At 36.1% G+C, this 23,675-nt stretch overlaps 1 protein-coding gene across 4 annotated transcripts in view; it reads right to left on the bottom strand.

Moving 5' to 3' along the window:
- Positions 1 to 23,675, bottom strand: part of ARID4B (AT-rich interaction domain 4B) — an 89,336-nt gene that overhangs the window by 38,750 nt on the left and 26,911 nt on the right. For all 4 annotated transcript variants that reach the window (XM_048296359.1, XM_048296355.1, XM_048296358.1 and 1 more), the window contains exons 3-10: positions 20,126 to 20,236; positions 15,335 to 15,400; positions 14,644 to 14,734; positions 10,468 to 10,547; positions 8,063 to 8,154; positions 5,454 to 5,592; positions 1,743 to 1,822; positions 370 to 443 (exon numbers count right to left, since the gene is read on the bottom strand). In XM_048296359.1, coding sequence (XP_048152316.1) covers positions 370 to 443; positions 1,743 to 1,822; positions 5,454 to 5,592; positions 8,063 to 8,154; positions 10,468 to 10,547; positions 14,644 to 14,734; positions 15,335 to 15,400; positions 20,126 to 20,236 — 733 coding nt within the window. The remainder of the gene's footprint in view (positions 1 to 369; positions 444 to 1,742; positions 1,823 to 5,453; positions 5,593 to 8,062; positions 8,155 to 10,467; positions 10,548 to 14,643; positions 14,735 to 15,334; positions 15,401 to 20,125; positions 20,237 to 23,675) is intronic.

Here is a 23,675-nt window from a genome sequence, read left to right as displayed (position 1 = left end):
AGGCAACTTGCTTACAACTACTAGGGCACTATGGTGAGAATAATTCTTAAAAGTTCTAAAGCAAAAGGAAAAATACTAAAATAATGTACAGAACCAATGTGTACATCTTTTGTTTGGCATGTCTACTCTTAAAGTCAGTGCAGAGCAGGTGGGGTGTTGTTTCGGGGGGTTTCATTTAGTTAGGTTTTATTTGTTTAAAAAAAAGTTCCTCTAACTTTTCTTAAGCGTTCTCCTTCAATTTATAATTCTGTAAGAAAAGATCTTATGTTTTAGCATCTTTAAGACATGAATCAATCTGCCACAGATTTAGTCCAATCCATGTAACTAAGCAAATACATACAAGCGTTTCTCACAGGAAGTTATTTTTACCTTGTTTTAACAAAGCGTCAGGCTTTGGTGAAGTTTCACTGATTTCCCGGACATCTTTTCGTGGCACAGAAACACTAAATAATTTAGAAAGTGTTAAAAAAAAATTAAAATATATTAAAGGTAAACTAACAGTACAATACAAAGCTACCACTAAGATTATAACACACTTACTAGACACACATAAGAAGCATATGAAATGTATCTTGAGAACTCTACAGTGTTAAGTCTGGTACAGTATTAGTCAATGGATTAAAAACAAAATTTTTACATTACATTGGTTAGACTATATGCATTCACTGCATATTAAAGACAGCATGCTACTTCCACAAGCAGGTAGTTTCTGGAATCTCCCATATATGTAATACTTTAAGCCCTCACATTAATTTAACATTACTTTAGAACCCTACCTCACTTAAAACATAAATGAGTATTAGTGTAAATTAGCAGCAATATGAAATTAAAGACTTCCAAATTGAAAGAACAAAGCACTTTCTGCTTTCTACTGTGTCTATAATCAAGGAAGCAAATCTGAACTGCAGCTCTGGAGGATTGGGGGTGGGTATGTGCTTGTGCGCACACATCTTATGCGTGTTCCTTCAGTGACGTGCACTGATGCCTGAAAGCCTATCAAATGGTAAAGCAATAGCCTAGACTTAGTGAGTAATTAAACCACAACAAAACTGTTAAATATTCCCACATCCTTTCTGCAAAACATTCTGTTAAACTGAACCAAGCACAATATCTGCAACTTTTAAAATAGAAACTAAAACCTAGAAAAAGAACTCTATTGTTGTGAGTTTAAGAACACAAAGTTTTGTTGCAAATACCAGACAGTCTGGTTTTCTCTGTTTCTCTATGCTTTTTCCTACTTTGAGTAGCATCACAGCTCTTTGCAAGGAGCACAGTAAGATGCAGTTGCAGTCTAGACTGAGATAAACATATGCCTCACTACCTTCAAACGAGAAAGAGGATTTCTCTGTGTGCATGTGGTGTTATGTGCAGGCTTGCACACATCCCCACCGACCCTTCTGAAGCTGGACAAGCTTACAGCCACATCCCTGAAAAGTAGTGCTCTATTCCAGCCACAGCAGGAAAGAGCTTCTGGCCATTCTTGAAGTCACGTAATACCGCTGTGTTTGCCACAATTTTAACAGTGAAATTAAAACCAAGACAGAGATTTATGCATGCCATTATTAATAATGACAAAGTTCAAGACTAATTTCATCACAATGAGGCTGTTAACAGTTTTTTAAACATTAGAAAAATCTTGGCAGGAACTTACTGATGTTATTAATACTTTACCCAACACATCTCATATTACCTTTCACTTTCATAAATTTCATTCAATTATCAACCTCTACATTCCTACTCACAATTTGCCATCCTTGAATGAGCGAACAAGAATATTGTCTTTTTTCACCGCAATATCATCACTACAATCTGGACAAACCACCTGCAAAGATATTACAATTGCAAAGTTTAGAGAGAAAAAGCTAAAACAAGAGAGTAATAGTAAATACCAGTGCCTCTCTAAAAGCTTTTGTGCTCATTTCTTGTTGGCAACACTGAGATGAGAGCAAGTGAGATCCCTCAAAACACAGGAATGATGACCTCCTGAAATTACTGAATGCATGAGATCATGCTCACTCCTAGAGGGAAACTGACGGCTGCTGCCAGAAACATAAGAATAGCATTCTGACAAAAAATAAGTATCCGTCATGCCTCTACAGCTTATTCCACTCCTCATCCCAAAAGGACAGAAATTCCAGCAAGTGCTGCCACCTGAGTTAGAGACTACTTCTCAAAAACTTCTGGAAATGGCAAGGATGTAATCACACACAGTGTCAAAACCAAAAGCTAACAGGATTTATGAAATTTTATAAGGGAAGACTTACAAGTAATCTCCCTTGGAGAGAAGAGCACCTCAAGTACAAGTGTTATGATAGTCAAGAAATAGACTAATCAAGTCGAGCCCTGAGACAACATAAGAATTATTTGTTGCAATTTTAAAAGCTATTTAAGTTTTGTTAAACCAGTATACAAGTCACAAATCAAAAAGCTTCAAGAATTTAATTTTTAAAATTTTGTTTTTATATATATAATTGGCAGAGATATAAAACAGAAAAGGAACCCCTCTCTATCACTCACATGTCTTGTCTCATAATGAGTATAGTTCCCTGAAAGTTAGTTAAGTTCCGGCTGCTATAAAACCTCAAAGAGCAGCAGATGACTGTAGCTGTAAGTTAGCACAGGTAAATATCTCTTCTCTCTCACACCAACTGTTGCCTTAAGTCCTAATTTTCCACCAAATACAAACATACTGTGTGGCAAAAGTTGGGTTTTTTCCTCCTTGCATAGGTCACCAGTCATGCAGCATTTTAGGAGCTAAAGTCAAAAGCTCCAAGAGATTTGGAAATAGAGTTACGTATCACAAAGCACAGGCTAAACGTGTTACTCAAAAGAAACAAAATTTAACAGACCAAGTTCGAAATGCAGTGCATTCTACAGTCTACAATGAAATTACTTCAGAAAACTACAACTTTTAAACTGAAATTCAACTTGAGATATATTTTGCAATGTCAAGGCAAAAGACAATGATTATCATCCTCTATTTTAAACTGACAAGTGCAAACTCCTAGCTCTTTAAAGATGGAGAAAGGCCCTACAGGCTTTAGCTGCTGGTTTTCTAGAAGCATCAAGATCTTAGTAGTCAAAAATCCATTCAGAGCTTGGAAAACATCTTACCACAACCTCATCTAGTGCCTTTACATCAAGCAACATCACCTCAATTTTGCCTGAATCAAGTTTTCTCAATTTCCTTGCAAAACAAACTTCATTGGAGTCATAGAAGGATGAAAGAGATGATCCTGCGTAAACTCAATTTTCTGAAAATGCTGCAGGCAGATTTCGTCACTGCACCTTTCAAAAGCCTTTAACTACACATTAAAACTAAGCAATGCTATAAGGCTTACTAAATCACACTCTTTGACATAAGCACCAACTGTCAGGTCCTTTTACAATTCCAATTAGTCACTGTACTCACCCCCTCCCCACAGAACTAATAAAAACAAGTGAACAAACAAACAAAACCCCACCAACCCAAACAGGTATGCCGGATTAAAACAATGTAGTCAATCACTGAGTCCTCAGAAAAATTTTTACCAAATTTAGACCTCTACAGTTTCAAATTTGTAAGTGATAATCTATCTGGTTAGAGGCCTGATATCTAAAGTACTCAGTTTCCACTAGTAACCTTAATTGTTACTTGCTGTAAAGGTTTACACTAATCCCTGAACTTGTTTTCACATAATAAACTTGTGCAATGTCCTCTGTGCTTATACACAAAGTATCTGTACAAGTATCATTAATAAGAAATAATGCTGAGATACACATTCTTCAGCACATTAAACCCGAATTTTCATTTCATTATTCATGTAATTACAATTACCATAATACAAAGTTTATGCAAAATTTATCAGTAATAAGATAAGATTACTTCGTTGATACAGTAGAGGTAACCTGCTTACAAGGTAAAAAAGCCAAGAGGCATTGTTACTGGGGAGGGAATTATAACAAAGAAAACCAAACCAAACCAAACAAGGCAGCTATTTGGGGCATACATTCATTCTTTGGCACATCTTTTCTGGTTAAATGCAATATGATGTTTATTTGCAGAGCTATAAACCTGATTACTAAAGTAAGAGTTAAGCTAGGATAAGCTACTTCAGAGTTAAGCTTCACTCTCAAACTTTATCTCCCTGCTTTTCATTTATTGCAGGAAGCTTTCCATGAAGAACAAGCTTCCAGTCTTCCAAAGAAAGCCAGAGAAATAATTGTGTATCTTTAGTACATCTTTGGAGCAGAAGCAACAATTCTCAGAGAGTATGCCATGGAAACTGGTACCTGTCATGGGCATGACCAGAAAGGCAAACCCAACAGTGAGACACAAAACCTCTCAAGCCAGTTTCACTGACCACTTCTCTGAGGGAACAGTGAGGCAGGTGATATTGCATCATCTTGATGACACCTTTCAGCAAAGAAACATCTCCATTTTTCTGGTTTATCATTGAAAACTTCACTTAAAGCTATCTGCTGTAAACATGGTATCTCCTTGCTGTACATTCTGCCCTCTCCCTTGTAAAAAAGATTTCAGTGACTTCTTCTCTTCCACCAACTGCTCCAAAAGAATTCCTGCTGGAAAGCTGCTGGGCTACACTACAAGACACAGCAGGTTACAAGCAGAAAGCTGCAATTGAGAGCTACTGCACACACTAAGAAGAGTTAAATGTTACTGTATGGTATCTTTTCAAAAGCGGAGCACAAGTCTCCCTGAAATTGGATAAACATGTTAAGCTTTCATTGTCAGGGAGGAATCAATCAAATATTTACAATTAAAAATAAAATAAAAATTAAAAAGCATGGTACTGGTATATTAATTTCCAAAAACATCAATCAGTGAGTCTACATGCAATCACTAGACTGACTAGCTGTGATATTTTTTTAGAAGTTTATTTCTTAAAAAGTGTCTTTAAGCCAGAATAAAGGAAGAGAAAAAATACTGGTACTGAAAGGCTACAATGTAATTTTAAAGTAAATTTATTGGCCATTTTCCACTATGTACTGTAGTGATCAAGAAAAAAATATTTTATTTCATTATCAAATGTGTTTATATTGAATGTTGAAAAATCATGTCTATGTAATCACTAAACTTTCCCTCTCTTTTTACTTTATATTTCCTTCCTTGATAAAACTCAGTACTCTGGAAAATTGACATGCAATAGCCTAGAAAAAAAAAGCCCTGAAATTTTAGTCCAAAAGTACTGAACGCACTGCTGAGCTAGAATTAGGTCAACAAGCTCTGGCTGTTTGGAAAAACTAAGGCCATGTTAGCAATTCCCTTTTTTTAAACAAACACATCTAGATATTCCTTTGACTATTATGGTGAAGTCCAATTCGAAAAACCATACTAAGTTCTAATAAAAAATGACAAAATGAAACCCACACCCTTCTTTGGTGCCTGGAAAATGACAAAATTTTAATAAAGATGAAACTGTGCTCAAGTATAATAAAGATGAAACTCTTACCAAGGCTGGAAACCACAGAGCTTTCTTCTTATCCACACTGAAGCAGTCCACGCACACAACTTTTCCTAATAACTCATCACTTTGTTTCCTATCATCTTCATCCTCATCGCTGGAAGAGGATGAAGATTCTTCTTCGGGACTAAACAACAGAAAGAGACTTAAAACTCAACTATTCAAAACTTGCTTATTATAATTACAGGAGATCCAAAGCTAATTGTCAAAGAGGCATAAATAACAGTGACTTGAATTGCCTGTTGGGTGTTTTGGCATGAAAATGAATAAAGTACTTATAATTATATTATAGTAACAATTCAAACATTACAAACTCAGAAATGCACATTTACTAGTAGTACATGCAAAACCCATACAAAACACCACCATGCATCCATATGGAAGAAGAGAAATGTACTGTCAGGGTGCATTCAAAGTGAAACCATTCTGCCCTACAGAAACGCTGTTCAAAAATACTGTTGCAGTTGTAGTTTTGGACCAATGTTAAGCTAAACTGTTTTGGTTTTTCCTCTTAATCTCTCTAAGCTTTTACTTTAACAACCACACAGAATGGAAAGCTTTTTTGAGAAAGGACAAATCTTTGAAGAAGAAACATCAGATACAAAGATGAATAACAAAGAGTAAGTCTATTTATCCTTAAACAGTTCTTTGAAGATGTGCAGTGAAGCATTTCTATGGCTGTTTCAATTTCACATTGAATGAAGTGTTGGAATGTAAGTAGATGGGGCCAAGGTGTAAATACATTTTTGTTTAAAAAGCTTCTGTCCATTGTTTTTACTGTTCAAATACAAAGTTGCACCTGGTTTTAGCCATTTGAGGAGTCTAAATGTACAACACTACTCCAATTACAATTACTTGCAACTGATTAACAAACAAACAAAAAAATCACTTCTGATGCTCTCTATGCATCTTTTTTTAATATTCACTTCGAAGGTTAATTCTCAGAAAATACACAGCACCTTTAATGAGCACAACCACCATTATTTTAAAAGCTATCTTCCATTTGTCACATAACTGCTTTTGAGTACAAAATTCAGTATTAACAAAAATCTCACAGTTACCATTTGTGTAACAGAAGGCAACTGATGTACAGTCTAAGGAGAATTTTCTTCTCCCCACCTTAATTTTATGTTATTTCCAGTGATGATAATTGTTTTGGTTTAGCATTGTTTTGGTTTATTTCTTTTTCCTTCAATATTCTTTTTTTTTAAAGTAATGGTTCTTTTAAAATATATGAAAGTCTTTCAGACTGCTTTCTGGGGCTCAAGAATCTCTTGCAGGAAAAGAAAAAAGTCAAAGACTAAAGAGAAAGCCAAAATTTATTTTGGAGATACTACTTCCTAACTCAAATTGCACAGATACTGGCATAACTGCCTTTTAACTCAGTTAACTCAGTATTAATCATAAGATAAAGTTAAGTGTGTTGCTTCTGACATAATAATGTCCTGTACAACCCAGTCAGAGACACCAAAGATGCTACAATCACATTCTTTGTGGTAATGCCAGCTTTTTTCAGCTTTTTCTTTCACTTCCTCACAAATCAGTAACTCAACAATTTTCTGAGTAAATTTATAGCACCTCTACATATACAGGGCAACATTTATTTCAAGCTACCAAAAAGCACAAAAAGATAACCCAAGCATGAAAACCACTACACCTAAAAATTTTAAGCAAACAAGCAAAGAACCGCACATAAACCCCCCCACAAACACACAAAAACCTCACAACCCACCCACAAACAACAAAGAATAGGCACTGGATAACTTAACACTCGTTTATCAAGGCCACAGCTACCAAGAATTTTGGCACCTAGGAAATCCTGAACTTTGTTTTTGTATCAGTAAGTTTGTTGCAAACTATACTGGAAGCAGTGGGAAGAAACTGTTGCACAGGAAGTTCCACCTGGATATGAGGAAGAACTTCTTCACTGGGCAGGTGACCGAGCACTGGAACAGATTGTCCAAAGAGGTTGTGGAGTCTCCCTCACTGGAGATATTCAAGAACCACCTGGATACAATCCTGTGCCATGTGCTCTGGGATGACCCTGCTCGAGCAGGGAGCTTGGACCAGATGTCCCCCATGGTCCTTCCCAACCTGATGCATTCTGTAATTCTGTTATACTGTACACCTATTTCTAAAAGCCCTTCAGAGACCCTGTACTGAGAAACCAAAGGTCTGTAGGAAGATTCTGGGACCTTCCACAAAGAGTTCACATCAGCTGGACAAAGAAACTGCATTGCAATGATTTTAGCTCAAGTCCAATACATTTGCAACACTACAGAGATGTTTCTCAATATAATTTAACATCACGTTTCCATTTGGGATGACCCCTTTTTTTTTTTACTTAATGAAACCAAGAAAAAGCTCTTGCCTATACCTGGTACTATTTTAAATATTGATTACATGAAAACTTGAAATGCTTGCACACAATAATACACATGAATCTGACTTTCAAACTGAGTGCTAAACAATACTTTCCATCCAGCCTCCATTTCTTTTAATAAGAGAAGCCGAACATACAAATAATAAAACTTGACACACACTGAAAGCTTCAGAATTGCATACACACAGCACAGATATCAAAATATTTAGCTTACATATGATTGGATCTCCTTCCCCTGTTTGTTTTCTTTCCAATAACAGGAGTCCCAAAGTGTTCAGGATTGGTGAGTGGAAGCTGATCTAATGTCTGTTGAAATGAAAAAATACATACACGTATACATAAGAAAAACCTGGCATAAGTTACTCCAAACCACCTGCTTCACTGAAGTAATTTTTGTCAATAGAGACTTTCTCATTACAAAAGAAATACAGAAGTACATCATACATGTCATGCTTAGATTTTTAAAAAGAAATACGTTTTGTTTTGCAGTTTTTTTCAACACTTTCTCTGCACCTCTGAATAATTAGCTTTTGTCCAACATACACAGACAATTCTTCCCAGAAGTCCTGCCTTTGGACCATTAAAACACAGAGAAATAAGTATCAGCTATTCTGCACACCTGGGATCTTCCATCTCTACCAGATTAATTTTCTGCCTATCCTATCATTAGACTAAATACTGAACCATCTACTTAAAAATGAACAAAGGTGCCCTTTGAAATGAAATTGCAAGATCACTCAATAGCAGCAAACATGACAATTGTATTTTTTGTTAGTAATTCATACTTTGGTATGTGAGAGAGATTCTAAAACAATTTTAAAGAGGCTGCTATACTGATAATTGGGAGGGTGCTAACTGATGCTTTATCAGCATCAAAACAAAAAGAGAGGGAGAGAAAGAACTTTCCCTCTTCAGGGAGAATGCTCCAACAGAAGGAATTCATGGACATGAAGAATCTTCTTTCCTTAAGCCTGCTGTTAACTGTTTAAATGATAACCATTCCAGATTCAATGGCTCCTGGTACACAAGAATTTTTTGTACAGCCACTTATTATTTTTCTTTGAAAGAAGGCAGAAAGCCTTCCAAATTAAATATAGTCCTCTGATTTGAACTTCTTTGCCATGTATGAATTTTTCAACGTGTAACACTGACAAGAATCTCAAAAGTATTCTGTCTCAGAGAGAACTGACTTAGGGACAATAAAACTGGTTTTTTAGAATCTAAAAACAAGTGAACGACTACTTCCAAGTGTGGTGGACATCCTAAAAGATTCTACATCACACACTTGGGAAGCAGTATCAGAACAAGACAACTGTGGGGCACTGGCCTAATTACAAATGAAATTTGAGACTCAATTTTCCCTGCTGAGTAGGTGTGCAATCACAAGGTAATTATTAGAAAAGTACAACATGTTTCATTCAGAGCTGGTGACAGTGAATTGCAAATCAGTGACTTCTGGCAAAACATCAAAAGCTTAGATGATAAAAAAAGATGATAAAATAAGAAGTAGCAGTCATCTGAATGTACGGTTTCCTTGAATCTGACAAAATAATCCAAATTATTCCCACTCAGCCAAACAGGTCACAAAGCAATAGATGTAGACCAAAATTTTCAACCCATGTAGTCTAAGGTAATACTGCTGAAACCATATTAAAATAGTATTTATGGAACAGAAGAAATATAACCTTCAGTTGTGCTGACCATTAGTAACAAAGAACTAACTGAAGGAACACCACAATCTTTAAAATAATATCATTTCTATCTGAATCTAGATTTAGGCATCTAATTAGGCTCCCACCTTTACATGTGTTTAAACCTGATTTAGGATTCTAGAAGATATCCAAATCTTCACAAGAATGCAGTACGCAAACAACAGACTCAGCTGACTACAACAATAACAGCATACTTATGTAGAGCAAAAAAACCCATCCTCAGTAGCTGTCCAAAAAACAAACGTGTTTACATAAATCTGCCCGTCTGTCCAGACTGTCTTACATAATACGAAGGAATAACCAACCCTCATTCTGAAATTCCAATTTGAAATGTGCTACAAATGTTTGCGTACTTTAATGTGCAAGTCACCTCTAAGACATGAGCCAGCTTCAAAATACTGGTAGCTGTTGTCAAATAAACAAGTAACAGCAACTTACTACTGGTCTTTTAAAAGAAAAGCATTTATCTTTCATCAACTATTACAAATCAGACTTGACCATCAAAATGCAGCAGAACTTAATTATGTGGGAACATGTACATTAGTTTTTTATGTTATAGCTATGTTGTGGTTTTTTTCCTGACTAATAAGTACAAATAATTTTTTATACAATGTGAAGTAGTTGTGTGATCGCAGGTTTTATGTGTGATCTACAATCTATGAATTATCAATAATATAAAAATGAAAAAGATTAAATCCTGATTTTGTTTCTTAACTTACAGTTTGGTGAAATCTAATTGTATTTCTTGATTTTAAAAAAGAATAAGCAGACCCTGTGGACCATACTTTGCATAACCCAAATTTTTAGTAGCATGGATACACATAATGTACTAAAAACGGAGGTAATAAAAGTATCACTTTTAAATTTTTCTAAATAAAAAGTTGTAATATAAAAACTCTTCAATTACCTCACTTTCAGCAAAATGTCTTTCTCCTTTTAAACACAAGGAAGAGCGTCTCAGAGTCTTCTCATCACCATCATCAAATACTGTCACCAGATAAGAAGTGAGGAAAGAAAACATTTCTTTTTAACTCAGGATATTAATAAGCAATTCATTCATATGTCAGAAAGAATGGGATATATATTTCTGTAGTCAACTCCTAGGACAAACCTTTGCCCAAGTAACACTGCAGATCCAATAAAGCACTTCACAGATTGACCAAATACATAAGCTGCTCTCTCACCATAGCTACTTCACACTTGCATACCTTAAAAGGAATCTTGAGTAATCAGTAGTCAAGCAGACAACTCATGGATTGGGACACAAAATTAAATTCAACACACTAGAATTCAAAAACTACTCTTCTAACATTTACAATTTTTAAAGAACTTAATTACACAACCAGAACTCCTATGATATTCAAGTGGAAGCTCTGCTTACCATGGAGAAATATAAATGGGTATTTATAGAAAAAAGTTGCAATTTAATGTTGTATGGAAGTCCAATGTCCTTCTCTACTGATTTCATGCAACTACGCTACAAAACAACAGTGATATCAGCCTAAGGAAGATGACAATAGCCAAAATGCTGACAATCACCAAAACCAGCTGTACATTACAGAACTGTGGAGCTCCCAGTTTCTAGACTTTTTGCTATCTCTGCTATCACTAGGTCAACTGGAAACAAGTTCATAATACAGTCCATTCAGCTACATACACTGTCCCTTAGAATCCTGAAATGCACTGCATACATTTAAGGTGGGGTCTTCAGAACCTGATAAACTGGTCATACAAAAAGTAACCTTTTGTCAAGTCTTCTGCAGGTACTTAGCAGATGAAAACCTGGTGACAAATTTTGACTCTTAGGCTTTGCTTGCGCTGTTCAGTGAGACAAGAATTGATCTCTTCTCCCCTCTTGAGCAGTGATAATAATTATATTCTTGCTCCCAACACAGCGGTGATCTTGAAGACTTTTGTGGGTGCAGAAGTAACCCCAAGATAACATTAAAATATTACATTAAAAAAATAGAAGTTTCAGCAACTTAACATGTCTCTTTCACCTTCATTTAAACATCCTCCTCTGTCCATCAACAGATCAAAACAACAGTGCTAAGAGAATGGCTGTTGACCAGCAAGATTAGAGAGATCAATTTTAGCCATTTCCTTCTTTGAGATGGAGGGTGTTCTACTCTTCAATATTTACTAATTTAAATAAAAATATACGAAAAGCAACAAGGTACATCAAAATTCTTGACCAGTATTTACTTGATATTAAAGAACCTTTTATCTAGCTCTGAGAATTTTTCATCAATACATAAAATTGAGCACTGTTGATGAAGAAATTTCCCCCTCTAACTACAATTCCCCATCTTGTATTACAGACTACAGTAATTGTTGAACACTGTTCAACTGTGGTAAAGTATCACTTAGAGATGCACATCTGTCACTTCAAAATTTGTTGGAAAGTATCAATGGCAAGAACTGCACACAAACCACGTAGATTTGGAACTGCATCTCAAATGGTCAACACATAATTAAGCCCCCCTTTGGTTAAGTGAAGTCAGCAGGTTCCTAATCCAGTTTTATTAATTAACATAACAGTCTCCTTACATAAAGAGAGATTAAAAAATCTATCCACTTCAGGAGATAAGCTGGCTACAGCAGTGGTAAACCTATTCAGAGCTAGGTAGGTAGCCACATAATATGTCCTATGTGGTAATCTGCTTGCGGCCTCTTCCCTGCCAGAGGGAATCTTAATCTTGTTCCGTAACACGAATACTTTCAGAAGAAAAGCTTGACCTCCCTGAAAGACTTATGCAGCCAGCAGAGCACATATGGCTTAATGAGTATGACATTCTGATCTATTGGAACATCCTGAAAACAATCTACTGAGCAGGCATACAGTAGTGTAATGTATTTAAAACCACACATTCTGAAACAGCAAGAAAAAAGCTGGAACATGGGGAAGAAAAGAGACAACTTAATGCAACTAAAACCACTTTGAATACTATGAAAAAGCAATGTAATGACAAAAAAGTGCAAAAGAGGGTAAGACTACTTTTGAACATGCATAATTCTGCATTTTTAGTAAAGCAAATAATCCTGCAATTTTCTTCCCCCCTTCATAGTAAACACAGACTTTAAGAGACATTTATATGAATGACAAAACAGTATCTAGTTACCAGGACTGAAGTACCTTGAGCTCTCTGAGGAATTTTTACAGGGCAGGCAAAACTAAACACTTATGTATATATGTATGTATGCGTATGTGTGTATATATATATATCTATGTATGTATGCCTATTATATTTACAAGTTTTATGCATATATATATATACACAGTGCTATACTGGTTTTAAAAGACTATAACAGTTGGATTTTTATAAAAATTTAATTTAGTTCTTGTTGTTCTTTGATAGGAAAGCAGTAGCACCAAAAAAAACCCAAACACGTAAGCAAATTGATGTACAATTTCAATTCAGACAACACCTTATGAACACAAGATACACAGGGATGCTCAAAGCAACTTTGCCCATACTTCAGTGTTAAAAGAGGTCTAAAGCAGCCCTCAAAGAGTTATCCCTCTCCAGACACTGCTGCAATGGCATATCTGGTCTTAAGTAACTTCTGGAAAGGTACTACTTTAGATCGATCTATGCCTTCACAAAGTTTTTAACCAAATCATAGCAATTTTATTCACAAAATCATTAAAAGTGCAAATAATTAGATGTTTCTCAGCAAGTGCTAGGACAACATTAAGTAGCTGCTTGTTAAGATGTGTGCCAATTCTGGAATCTGGTAAACAGCAACTATATCTTACAGTAAGGCTTTCACTCAGATCCGCAAAGCAATCACTGTCAGTGAAGAAAATTTCCCTCTCATTCCACTCACCCTCCTGACAAAGATTATTCTAATCATCCACAGCTAGAGTCAATTCTCTATCAAAGTGTGCTACACTGCCAGCAGCTGTGCTGCTTTTACCAATTCTGCAAGGTCAACATGCTTTTGTCTGCTTTTATCTACAAAATACAAGAGCATAGAGTGAAACCCATACTTCTTCCTATTTCCTAAGTTCCTGATTTTTTACAGATATCTACTTTGACTGCAACTCCATGACATCTACCTTCAAAATTTAATCTGCATGGATTCCTATCTTATTCTTCTTGCTGACCTGCTAACATCACACTTTCTCAGAAACATAAACACAGACATACACCACAGTTCTAACACCAGCTATACAATTTGCTTCTTAAAAGCTCCCATATCTGATCCACTTCTGTATTTATTATCAAAACACTATCTGTAATGTTAATTCTTGTCTTCGTACCTTATGTTTCACCCCATCCTAACACACTCTCTCCTTTACTAATAGACTCTACCTCTCCAACAGGAAAACAGACATATTTTCTTCAACACTTATCTGTAAGGTCTTATCTAAATTTAGAGCTCTATTCCCTTCTGAAAGGACTATAACTAGGGAAAATAAAGTCTTTCCCTAGTTGTTCAACATCACTTGATTAACAACAAACCATATCTCAAAAGAACTAAGTCTTGCTAAAGTCCTTTCAAGACTTAGTCTTCATCTTCCCATATCCACCCAGGAGAGGGTTATGTAGTTTCTCAAGAATCAATACACTTCCTGCATATAAATCTTTAAAATCCCCACCCTATATTTGCTATAGAGCATGTGGATATATTATCTAACATCTGAAATATCTCATTATAACAAGCTATGTGTATTTTAACAGCAGCTGTTGTAAGGGCTAAGTCTGGGAGTAGGGAAAAGCAGGTGTTGCAGCTTGCGTTTTAAAAGCACTTCCTTGCTTTTTTTTTAAGGATGTGTGACAGCATACTTTGCCTCAGAATATTTAACAAGAGTATATTAAATACCCAAGGAGCAGTCACCAATTATAGAGAAATTCACTAGGTCTTTATTTGGTGTCCCAATTTCACATTGTAAGGTGGACAGCTTCTTATAAAACCCTAATATAAGAAGTTTATTTTTAAGGGTTTTTCATAAAAACTCTGAATACCTAAGCATCTCCCTCCAAAAAATCTCTCTCACCATGCTTAGAACATGGCCAGGTCACAGACATCTTTTTAAGTCAAAAGTTTTATTCAAATACATAAATATTTTTCTTACCTACAGTATACCAACTTGCATCTGTTAATTTGTTGATAACTGCTTCCTGATATGTTCCATCTGGATTCTTCACTTCCACAACAGTTCCTACCTAAAATACAGAACTCACTTAGCACTGGAGAGTTTCTAAAACAGGCAATGAAATCAACACCTTTGTATTAGCAAACAGAGATAATTTCTAACCTATTCCATGCTAAATATAACACGTTTTTTCCAGTTTCACTTGAATATACTTGTATCGCTCAAGCTTCTTTTTTCATTCCTTTAAAATAAGCCAACTAACTGAGCAGATTATTTCCTGCCAGCAGGTGGGGAACAAGAACCAATTTGAGTGATGTCATTCTCTTGTATAAGAGTTTTCCCATCAAATCCTCCAGCTGAGTTCTCCAAAGGAACAGTGACTAAAAATCAGCACCAGCCATAATTCTTAGCTTTAAGGCATAAAGAACAAAGAAGCTTGCACCAGCCTGTGCTGCATCCCCTTTAACCACAAAGAAAAAAAGCTAACATGAAGAGTATACTCTCTCTAACTTTGCAGCATTACCTTTTATGCTTTGTGATCACATCAAGCCTGTGTAATAAGTTTAACCTTCTACTCTCATCCCATACCATATATGCACATTTATGTCAAATATTGCAAAAAAAAAAAAGTTTTTCAAAGCATTAGCAAGATATAAACCAGATTTATTACCTTTAAGGGACCCTTTATGTGGTCATCTTGGACTTCCACTGTTGAAGAATCATGCCTAAAGGTTACCTAAAAAATATAATTCAACTGACAATCACTTGATACAATTGAGCAGCATAAGCACATGCAAACATCAATAGCCCTTCTCTTACTCTCATTTTACAATTAGTCACCATAACCATTCCACTTGCTGAAAGCTGTTTTATTCATATATTTTGGAAACATGAGGGGCTAGTTATCAAAACTTCTAAAATATTTTTCATCCATCACAATAGAATCATTATCTCTAAAGGAAATGACAGATGAGTATAACAAAATTGTCTAATGGCTCAAAATGATCTCTGCAGTTCTCTTAAATGATTTGAACTTCTCTAATACCACAGCAAGAAAGGAGAAAGTTTCAAGACATCTGAGTACAACTTTAAAGAAACACTGATATTTCAATGCTTTGAAATCAAACGGTTTTAGCACCTTTATCTTTTGCTGATAAAAGTGCATTTTTCCCCTCATGGTTGAAAGACTCACACAAACACAGGACACTGCTGTCGACTAAACAAAATGAGCAACTCAAACAGGCTTTCAGTTAATGTCAGTCTAGCCTACACACAGAGTTAATTGGAAGGAAATGTAAAAACAGCTAACTTCAATCCTTCAAAACTGGAGTAAGTAAATCCTGTAAATATTTCCAAGGTATTTCCCTCTGTCATTCCCATAAAGATACAAAGGCTGTTGTCTTTAATCTACACACTGTGTCCTCAGAAAAAAAATTGGTCTGGGAATTCAAATGTATGATTAAGCTATCTGTACCAGATGCTATAGATGTTCACCTTTCATTTCATTCACAATTAACTTGGTTACACTGAAAGTCATAGGATCCTCCTATCAATTACATCTGAAGTTTTATTTTCACTCTGGTTTTTAAATTATAGGAAACTGAGAAAATCCTGTCATTACATTTTATGTACCTATGTACATTTATTAACACACACAAATGATGTTCTGATGTTCACCAAAACACACTCTTTTTATGTAAGTATATAATGTTTTACTGAGTATTTGAAATAAGTAAGAATGTAACATGAGATCCAGCTGTGTAACAGTAACTCTCAACTACAGCAATCCCACATCAAATCTCAGGACTTGTTTCACAAGTGTGCCCAAGAACAAGTTCTCACTGCTGTTGAGAGCTTCACTGTAGCACACAGCAACAGCAAAACTTCCTTCAGAACCACAGTGTTCTCTAACACCGACTCTCCTACAATAGCCTTCTCAGAGAGGAGATTTTAAGGAGTTTTGCCAAGAACAGCACCAACAACCAGGACTAAGGACAATCTATCTTGACTGATTAGAAAACAAATGTACTAAAATGCTACACTGCCTTCCAGGTGCTACTTAATGAAACAGTCATCTTGTCTATCTTCTGTGAGAACTACAGCAACACATACAGTTGTGAGAGTAAGTTCTTTTTTAGACCTGCACCTACCGAGGGCAAGTACTTTCTGTCCACCACACAGACAAAAGCATACTGTGTAACCAAGAGGCGGACAAAGGATTCAGGCTAGGAACTAGCCGAGCAAAGACTACTCTTCTGAACTTCATCCTGACAGATACAGGTATTTAATTCTCTCTTTGGGGGAATTTATCTAGAAAGCCAAAGTTCAGTTAAGGTGCAAAATAATCTGAAACCTAGGGTCACTAGTGGCTCGTATCAAATACTTAGTATATCAATTCTGATTTAGAGACATCTGTTTTTATTTACTTTCTGTAGTTATCTTAGATGTATTTTGCAGCAAAAAGGAACTCTATCCAGAACCATGAGTCAGCCACAATGTACTCTGATGAAAGGCAAACAAAGCAAATTGCTACTGTGTATTCCAGAATGGTTTGTCTTTTTAAACAGATCTTGGGGCTTTGACTCTTTGCGGGGGGAGAGTTTTGATACCAACAGTTTTTGCTTCTTGAGATACTCATATGTGCTCAAAAAATACTGGTTATTAACAGAAATATTCAAACTCCAAACTCAGTGTGACACTGCTGGCCTTTCTTGAAGCTGAGAAAAGTGATGTCAGTATTTACTAGTTGTGGGTTTTAATTCCCAAAGTATTTAACAGTGTGGAACCTTCCTGTCTCAGGCAAAAGATTAAGACATGCAGCACACCATCAACTTGGTTAGTCTCAGCTGGAATTTCTTTTTTCTTCTTCACCATCCTGAAAAGATAGTCCTAGTAAGTCCTTTTACAGCAGAAGCTTTTCTTATTTCTGTTTAATAAAGACCTACACAGAAAACAGTTTCTTCTGAAACCTCCGTGCAGAGTGCCCAAATGCAAGTGGTGGTAGATGACGCTGCTAATTGTTTTAGGAGACGCTGCCAAAATAAACTGGCTTAAATAACTCTCTTAAAAAAGCTGTAACAGATCTGATAAAGCAGACTAACACTCTTGTAACACCCAAAGTCTTGCCCTTGAGTCAAATCTGTACTGCCTTCAACACTTTTGAAAATTCTAGGCAAATCTGAAGTTTTAATGCTTTCCACGACCAAGTGTGCAATGCTGTTATTTGTTACTGTAGAATTCCGTACCATGTACAGAATTTGCCAAAAACTGAATCGTGAAATACAGTACCTACTGACACTGCAATTATAAGTACACAGCATCTCCATTAAATTGAATTAAGTTATTAAATTATGCTGGTGATGAGAAAGTTATTGGGAAGGTATCTCCTCAAAATATTCTAGGAAGCAGAATTCAAAAGAAGAAGCAAGTAGGTAAAAGGAGACACAATTAAACGTATTTTACTTGTCAGAAGATTACAATACTCCATATTGAAAGAATTTTGTTGGCATCCTACTTTCTCAGCAGAACATCTAGCTATAAAACTTAAATGAATGCTTTATACTAAAACTGACAGTATGAAGTTAAGTTACTTTCCTTCTCCTCTACTAGTTCTTGAAGACTAAGGCATAAAATATATATTGGGGCCAAAAGAAACCCATTCAGCAAGTGAAAAAAATAATGCAGAAGATAAATGACCAAAATTCCAGACAAAGCACACCTGATAATGAGAATCTTTGTTAGAGCTAATACTGGGGGAAGTATGCATGTGCCAGAAAGAGCTAAACAGATTTTCAGAGAAAATCAGAGGGCCACTGTTAAGTTTAAGGAATACACATTCCTGGTGGAGAAAAAACAATGTAAACAGATATTGTTACAGCACTTACAAAAATCTCAACCACAAATCACATTACTCTACAAAGCAACAACAGAACTGTGCCTGAACTGCCTTAAGTGAGACAGTAACAGTGAACACACATCCCCCACACACACCTGAATCCAGAGGGCTTTGTACAAAATATCCATAAACAATTTACAGAAAAACTCCATTTCATGTCAAGATCTTTCTGCAAACCTTGCAGTGACCAAACTTCAACTTATAAACCCGTAAGAAAATACTTAGCACTGAACAATAAATAGCAAGTGGCCATCTAAGGAGGTGGACTGGAAGTCCCCCAAAAAACTGAAATGTGTTAAGATTTCAGTGATCTAGGCACAACACAATCCCTGTAGTTAAATACTGATGCTTAACAGCTTAAGTAGCAATAGTTAACCATTAAACCCAATGGTATTGTAAAGCATAGACCAGCTGATGCTGTTAAGAGTTTTGACTAATGAAATGAAAAGACCACTAATTTGCCCTTCCATCAGATTTCAGACTAAAATCTTCTTGTTGTATTTAACATTATTATCAAATAAGTGACAATAGTCCTTCCCACCAGGGTTTATGGAGAGTGTTTGCTCTCTCCCTCAGACACGCTATAGGCAAAAATAAGCCACAGCATGAGGGCAGAGTCAAATAAAGCAAAATAGTTTACAGCATACAAAAGTCTTCTGTAACAGGTTATCACCACTCACATTTCACACATTTTTCACTTAAATTTACAGTAGATATAAGAAAAATATTCTGCCACCATAACTCTTGCAGAGCAACAATCTAATTTGTATTTTCTAGGTGGTTTTGATGCTTGCTCTGTAATATTTCTGTACGAGGTTAAGAGGCAAAGCAGAAAAATAGTATCTCCTTCCAAATCAGAAGTGTTTAGGGACACATTATCCCAAGAGAAATATATGGCCATTTTGCAGTGTATTGCTCTCTTTATTTCTAGAAATGATTCTTTAAATTTTCAAGGAATGTTAAAATCTATCTCTTGCAATCCCTTTTCAGAATTTTTATTTGTACTGCATGTGGCTTATATTGATTCAGTCATTAACCAGTTATCATAAAGCTTAGGTGAGATCCCCTGCTTGCTATTCTGTAGGCCTCAATATGCCAAGTGTTTTTCAGAAGGCAGAAGGGCTTCAGCTTATTCCTGAAGCATTATCTAGTTGCCACTGCTAAATGGCAGTGACCTGTGCTCCTCAAGTAAAAGCAACCATATTAAGCCTACTTTGAGTAGTCTTAGCTATTTTCTGGTAATATTCTCCCATATGTAAGCCTACATTTGTCACATTTTAATCAATTACTTTAAGGTCAGCCTATGGCATCAAAGGTCAAAAACACACAGATGACAAAGTAACGACAGAAACAGAACATATTTCTTTGTGTGGGAGTGGGGGAATCCCTCCCATCCCAACAATAATAAGCTTACTGTTATTTCAAAGACCGTACTGCCAGCCTCCAAAGACAGGACAGCCTCTTAGCTGTCCTGAGACTAAGAAGTTTCACATTGTGCCATTGTGAACATTAATCACTTTTTTACCCCCCCCCCTCAAAAGAAGTGTTTGCAGGAAAACCACATACCTTGACTTTGACAAGCCTTTTTGCTGTCTTGATCTTGGCTTCACAGAAGGCTCCTCTATACTTCGCACTGACATCAGTGCCCACTGTGAGATAGGGAGGCTCATCAATTGCCTAGAACAGAAAGGAAAACAATTGCTTTTTAATTACTGACCACTGGCAACACAGCTACCATAGTCCCAGCAGTTTTTGTGGACAAAGCATTACAAACAGCCCAATGAAACTGAAATTGACAGCATATGTGTATCACAGCAGTAGAAACACAGAACACAACACTAAGCTAATACAATGAACATAATTACAATCTCATAATATACATGTATCTCGTGATATAAGATCATAAACATAATAAACTGATACCACAGTTATCTACAACAAGCACCACATAGGCTTCCAGCCTCTGCACCATTTGAAGACACAGCAGGGAATCAATTCTGTTGCAATGGTGAAGACCAACCAAGCATTCTACTCTCTCCTTTAATTGCGTCAAGACCTGACAAGTCGCATGAAGACACTGATGTTTATTTCCCTCAAATAATTAAGGTTCATTTTTTGTTAGTAAATAGAACAACTCTGAAGAGATTTTGCTTTTTCACTTTTGAATAAAATAAATGATAAAGGTGACACTCATCGGGAGAGCAGCCCACGGGCAAGGTACAGTAGGAGACTGACAAGAGTCTAAACACACAATGAAGGTGAAGGGTCCAGACAAAAGACGAGGTTCTGTGACATGAAACACAGAACAGGTGTTTACCCAAACAGGGAAACAAGAAATAGAAGAGGTGGGAAATAAGAGGGTTTGGGAGTAGGAGGAGAACATAGGTCAAATCAGTATACTGAGTGAGCTCATGAAGGCACAGTTCCTTCAAAGGAAGTTCATTTTCTCTCACACAACCTCTCCTAACGTAATCTGGGCAAGGAGATTCCAGATAACTGAACCACCTCAGTATCACTTCATAGACTCTGAGTCAGAAGAAGGAAAGCAGAGGGTGACACGTAAGAGGAGCAAGGTTTGTTTTCAAGAGCTGCAAGCCTCCATGGAGACCCAGACAAGAGCAGAGCAAAGAGATCTAAGCCCTTGTCGAAGCTACATCGTGTTTCTGTGCCCCTACAGAGTCAAACACAGCTTACAAAAGGCATCTCTGGCACATCCAGGTTCTCAGTGGGAAAAATATAGAGCTAAATCTTCACAGGCATCAGAGACTGATACCACTTGAGACTGAGGTGCTTGCACTCAGCATCAGATTAATTCCCACTAGCTGCTTCCAGCTCCAATACATCAGAAGTAAAGGCATGGAAGTGTAGTAAAGGCATACTTAAATGCTTCAATGCACAATTTCTCAGAAATTTAAGTTTTACAAAAGTTGAAATTGAGAAACATAAGATGCTACAGGGTTAACTCCTTATTAATGATGTTTTTTACATTTACTCTGTTCCAGTCTCTCCCTCTTATAGAATATATTTCTGAGTACTATAAAATCATTATCAATCTGCACTTTCTAAGATCATCAGAGGCATGAATGTGCTAATGAGCCCCTTGCTCTCTTCTCTCCCTGCATGTGTGATACATGACTGCATGCAGAGTAGTAGGATATACTACACTGGTGGTAGTATATCCATGAACACCTATCCTTTCCTAATCCGGGTTCAACAGCAATAAAACTCCGCTGAGATTAGCAAGGAATCTGTTAAGAGTGTTGGGATTCTGAAATTCATTCTCTCCTAGCTTGTCCAACAAGTACTAGCCTCTGAGGCAGGCTGCAATGCTTTTCTCTTGCTGCACTTGGATGGATGCTGAAAGAGGGACTCAGATGGTGATAAATTTGGTTTTGGTCAGTACTCTCACTGAAGTGAACCAAGAAGTGGCTGTTTCACACAACATGAATCTGAGCAGAGGAAAGCAGCAACGTATTCTCTTGCAAAGACAGTAAGCTCTAAAAGGGGAGCATCCCACCGGCTCCACTGCACTCTTTAGTGAACATAAAGAAACTCATTTACCACTAGACTGGTGATAGCATTTCATGCCAGTTCATCTTCTAAAGTTAAAAGAAAGTGTGGAATACTGAGATTACTTTAACAAGAGTGACAGATCCCAGATGGGTCCACACAGATGCACACAGCTACAATTCTCCCGTAAACAAAATTTAAGAAGCTAGTTGTGTCAGTGTCAGTCTATAGTTCCCTATACAGCCAAAAGAATTATCACAAAGACCAATCCATATTATCAAGGTGAACTCAGAGAAAAACATTAAACAATTTTTCTTCACTGCTACTGACACTAACTAAAAAGAAAAAAATAAAAATTTTGAGAACCAAGATAATCTGAAGCTCTTGTCTTTGGTTGAAAATTTCTGGCAGAGGAACAGGCAAGTCAGCAACCAAACTTTAAGCAGGACTTTAAATTCTTATAAAGATCACAGTTACCAGTACTGTGATTACTTTATCACTACTCTTATTCTTAACAACCTCTTGCAGAAAGAGTATTCATTCAAAAAATTACATCTGTAAGAACTTCTGTTACTAACATACAAGTTAATTTCAATCTCTAGCCTAAATCCTTTGAAATTACTCTTATTCCTTTCACTGGAATTAGTTAATATTTACAACTGCAAAGAATTTCAAAGAATAGCAAACATATGGACCATTTGATTACCAATGTAGGTACGTCTACTAGAAATACAGTATTGGAGTGGCTTTTGAGAGAAAAATGATGAAATTAATTTCTTTAATTACCACTTTAAATCATTATATACTTTAAAACAGTATCTGAAATCTTCTGGATATATACTGTATTTTTTTCCTGCAATTTTATTATTCCATTGAAAGACAAATTACATGGGCTTTCCCCCACCAAATCCCTTAACTGAAATTTCCAAGATACTTCCCTCATTCTGACAGAGTAACAGCTGAAAGTGGTAAGTTAAAATAATAAGCAAAATGTGATGCATCATAGAGAATGCAAACTAGAAAAATAAACAGTAATGATCCGAGTCTGGCATTAATTTCACATAATTCTTACCATGACTTTGTCATTTTTACCAACTCTGAGTCACCTGTTCTCAAGCAGGTTTTATTCAATTTCACCAACATTAGAGAGATTAAAAATTAGTATACAGATATTTTTATCTTTCTGTTATCCCTTCCCTGCTTCGTGCTTACGTCATTTATTAGATGTTCTTATACTCAGACTGCATGTATCTTTGCCTATTTCATTTTGACATGTTTTATCAGGATTTATTTTTATTCTTTTTTTAGGCTTCTCAGAGCAGGTTACTAGGAAAAAACTCCAAAAACAGTATGCTAAAATGCAAGCAAGCATACTGAAAATATCTTAACAAGAATCATTGCAGTGATCTTTAAAGGGAAGGGGGACTACCCTATAATACAAAAAGTTCTGGGCTTCCTAAAACTATTGAAGGCCTCTTAAAACAAAACTGTACTAGCCTCATATGTTGGTGTCTCAGCCTTCAGTGTATTTTAAAAGATAACGTGAATTGGCATTTACATTTTATATGTGAACATCACCTGCACTTTATAATTTAAAGATAAGAAT

Source organism: Corvus hawaiiensis, chromosome 3, assembly GCF_020740725.1.
Source record: "Corvus hawaiiensis isolate bCorHaw1 chromosome 3, bCorHaw1.pri.cur, whole genome shotgun sequence".
Lineage (NCBI taxonomy): Eukaryota > Metazoa > Chordata > Aves > Passeriformes > Corvidae > Corvus > Corvus hawaiiensis.
This window is presented reverse-complemented; position numbering and strand designations above follow the sequence as displayed.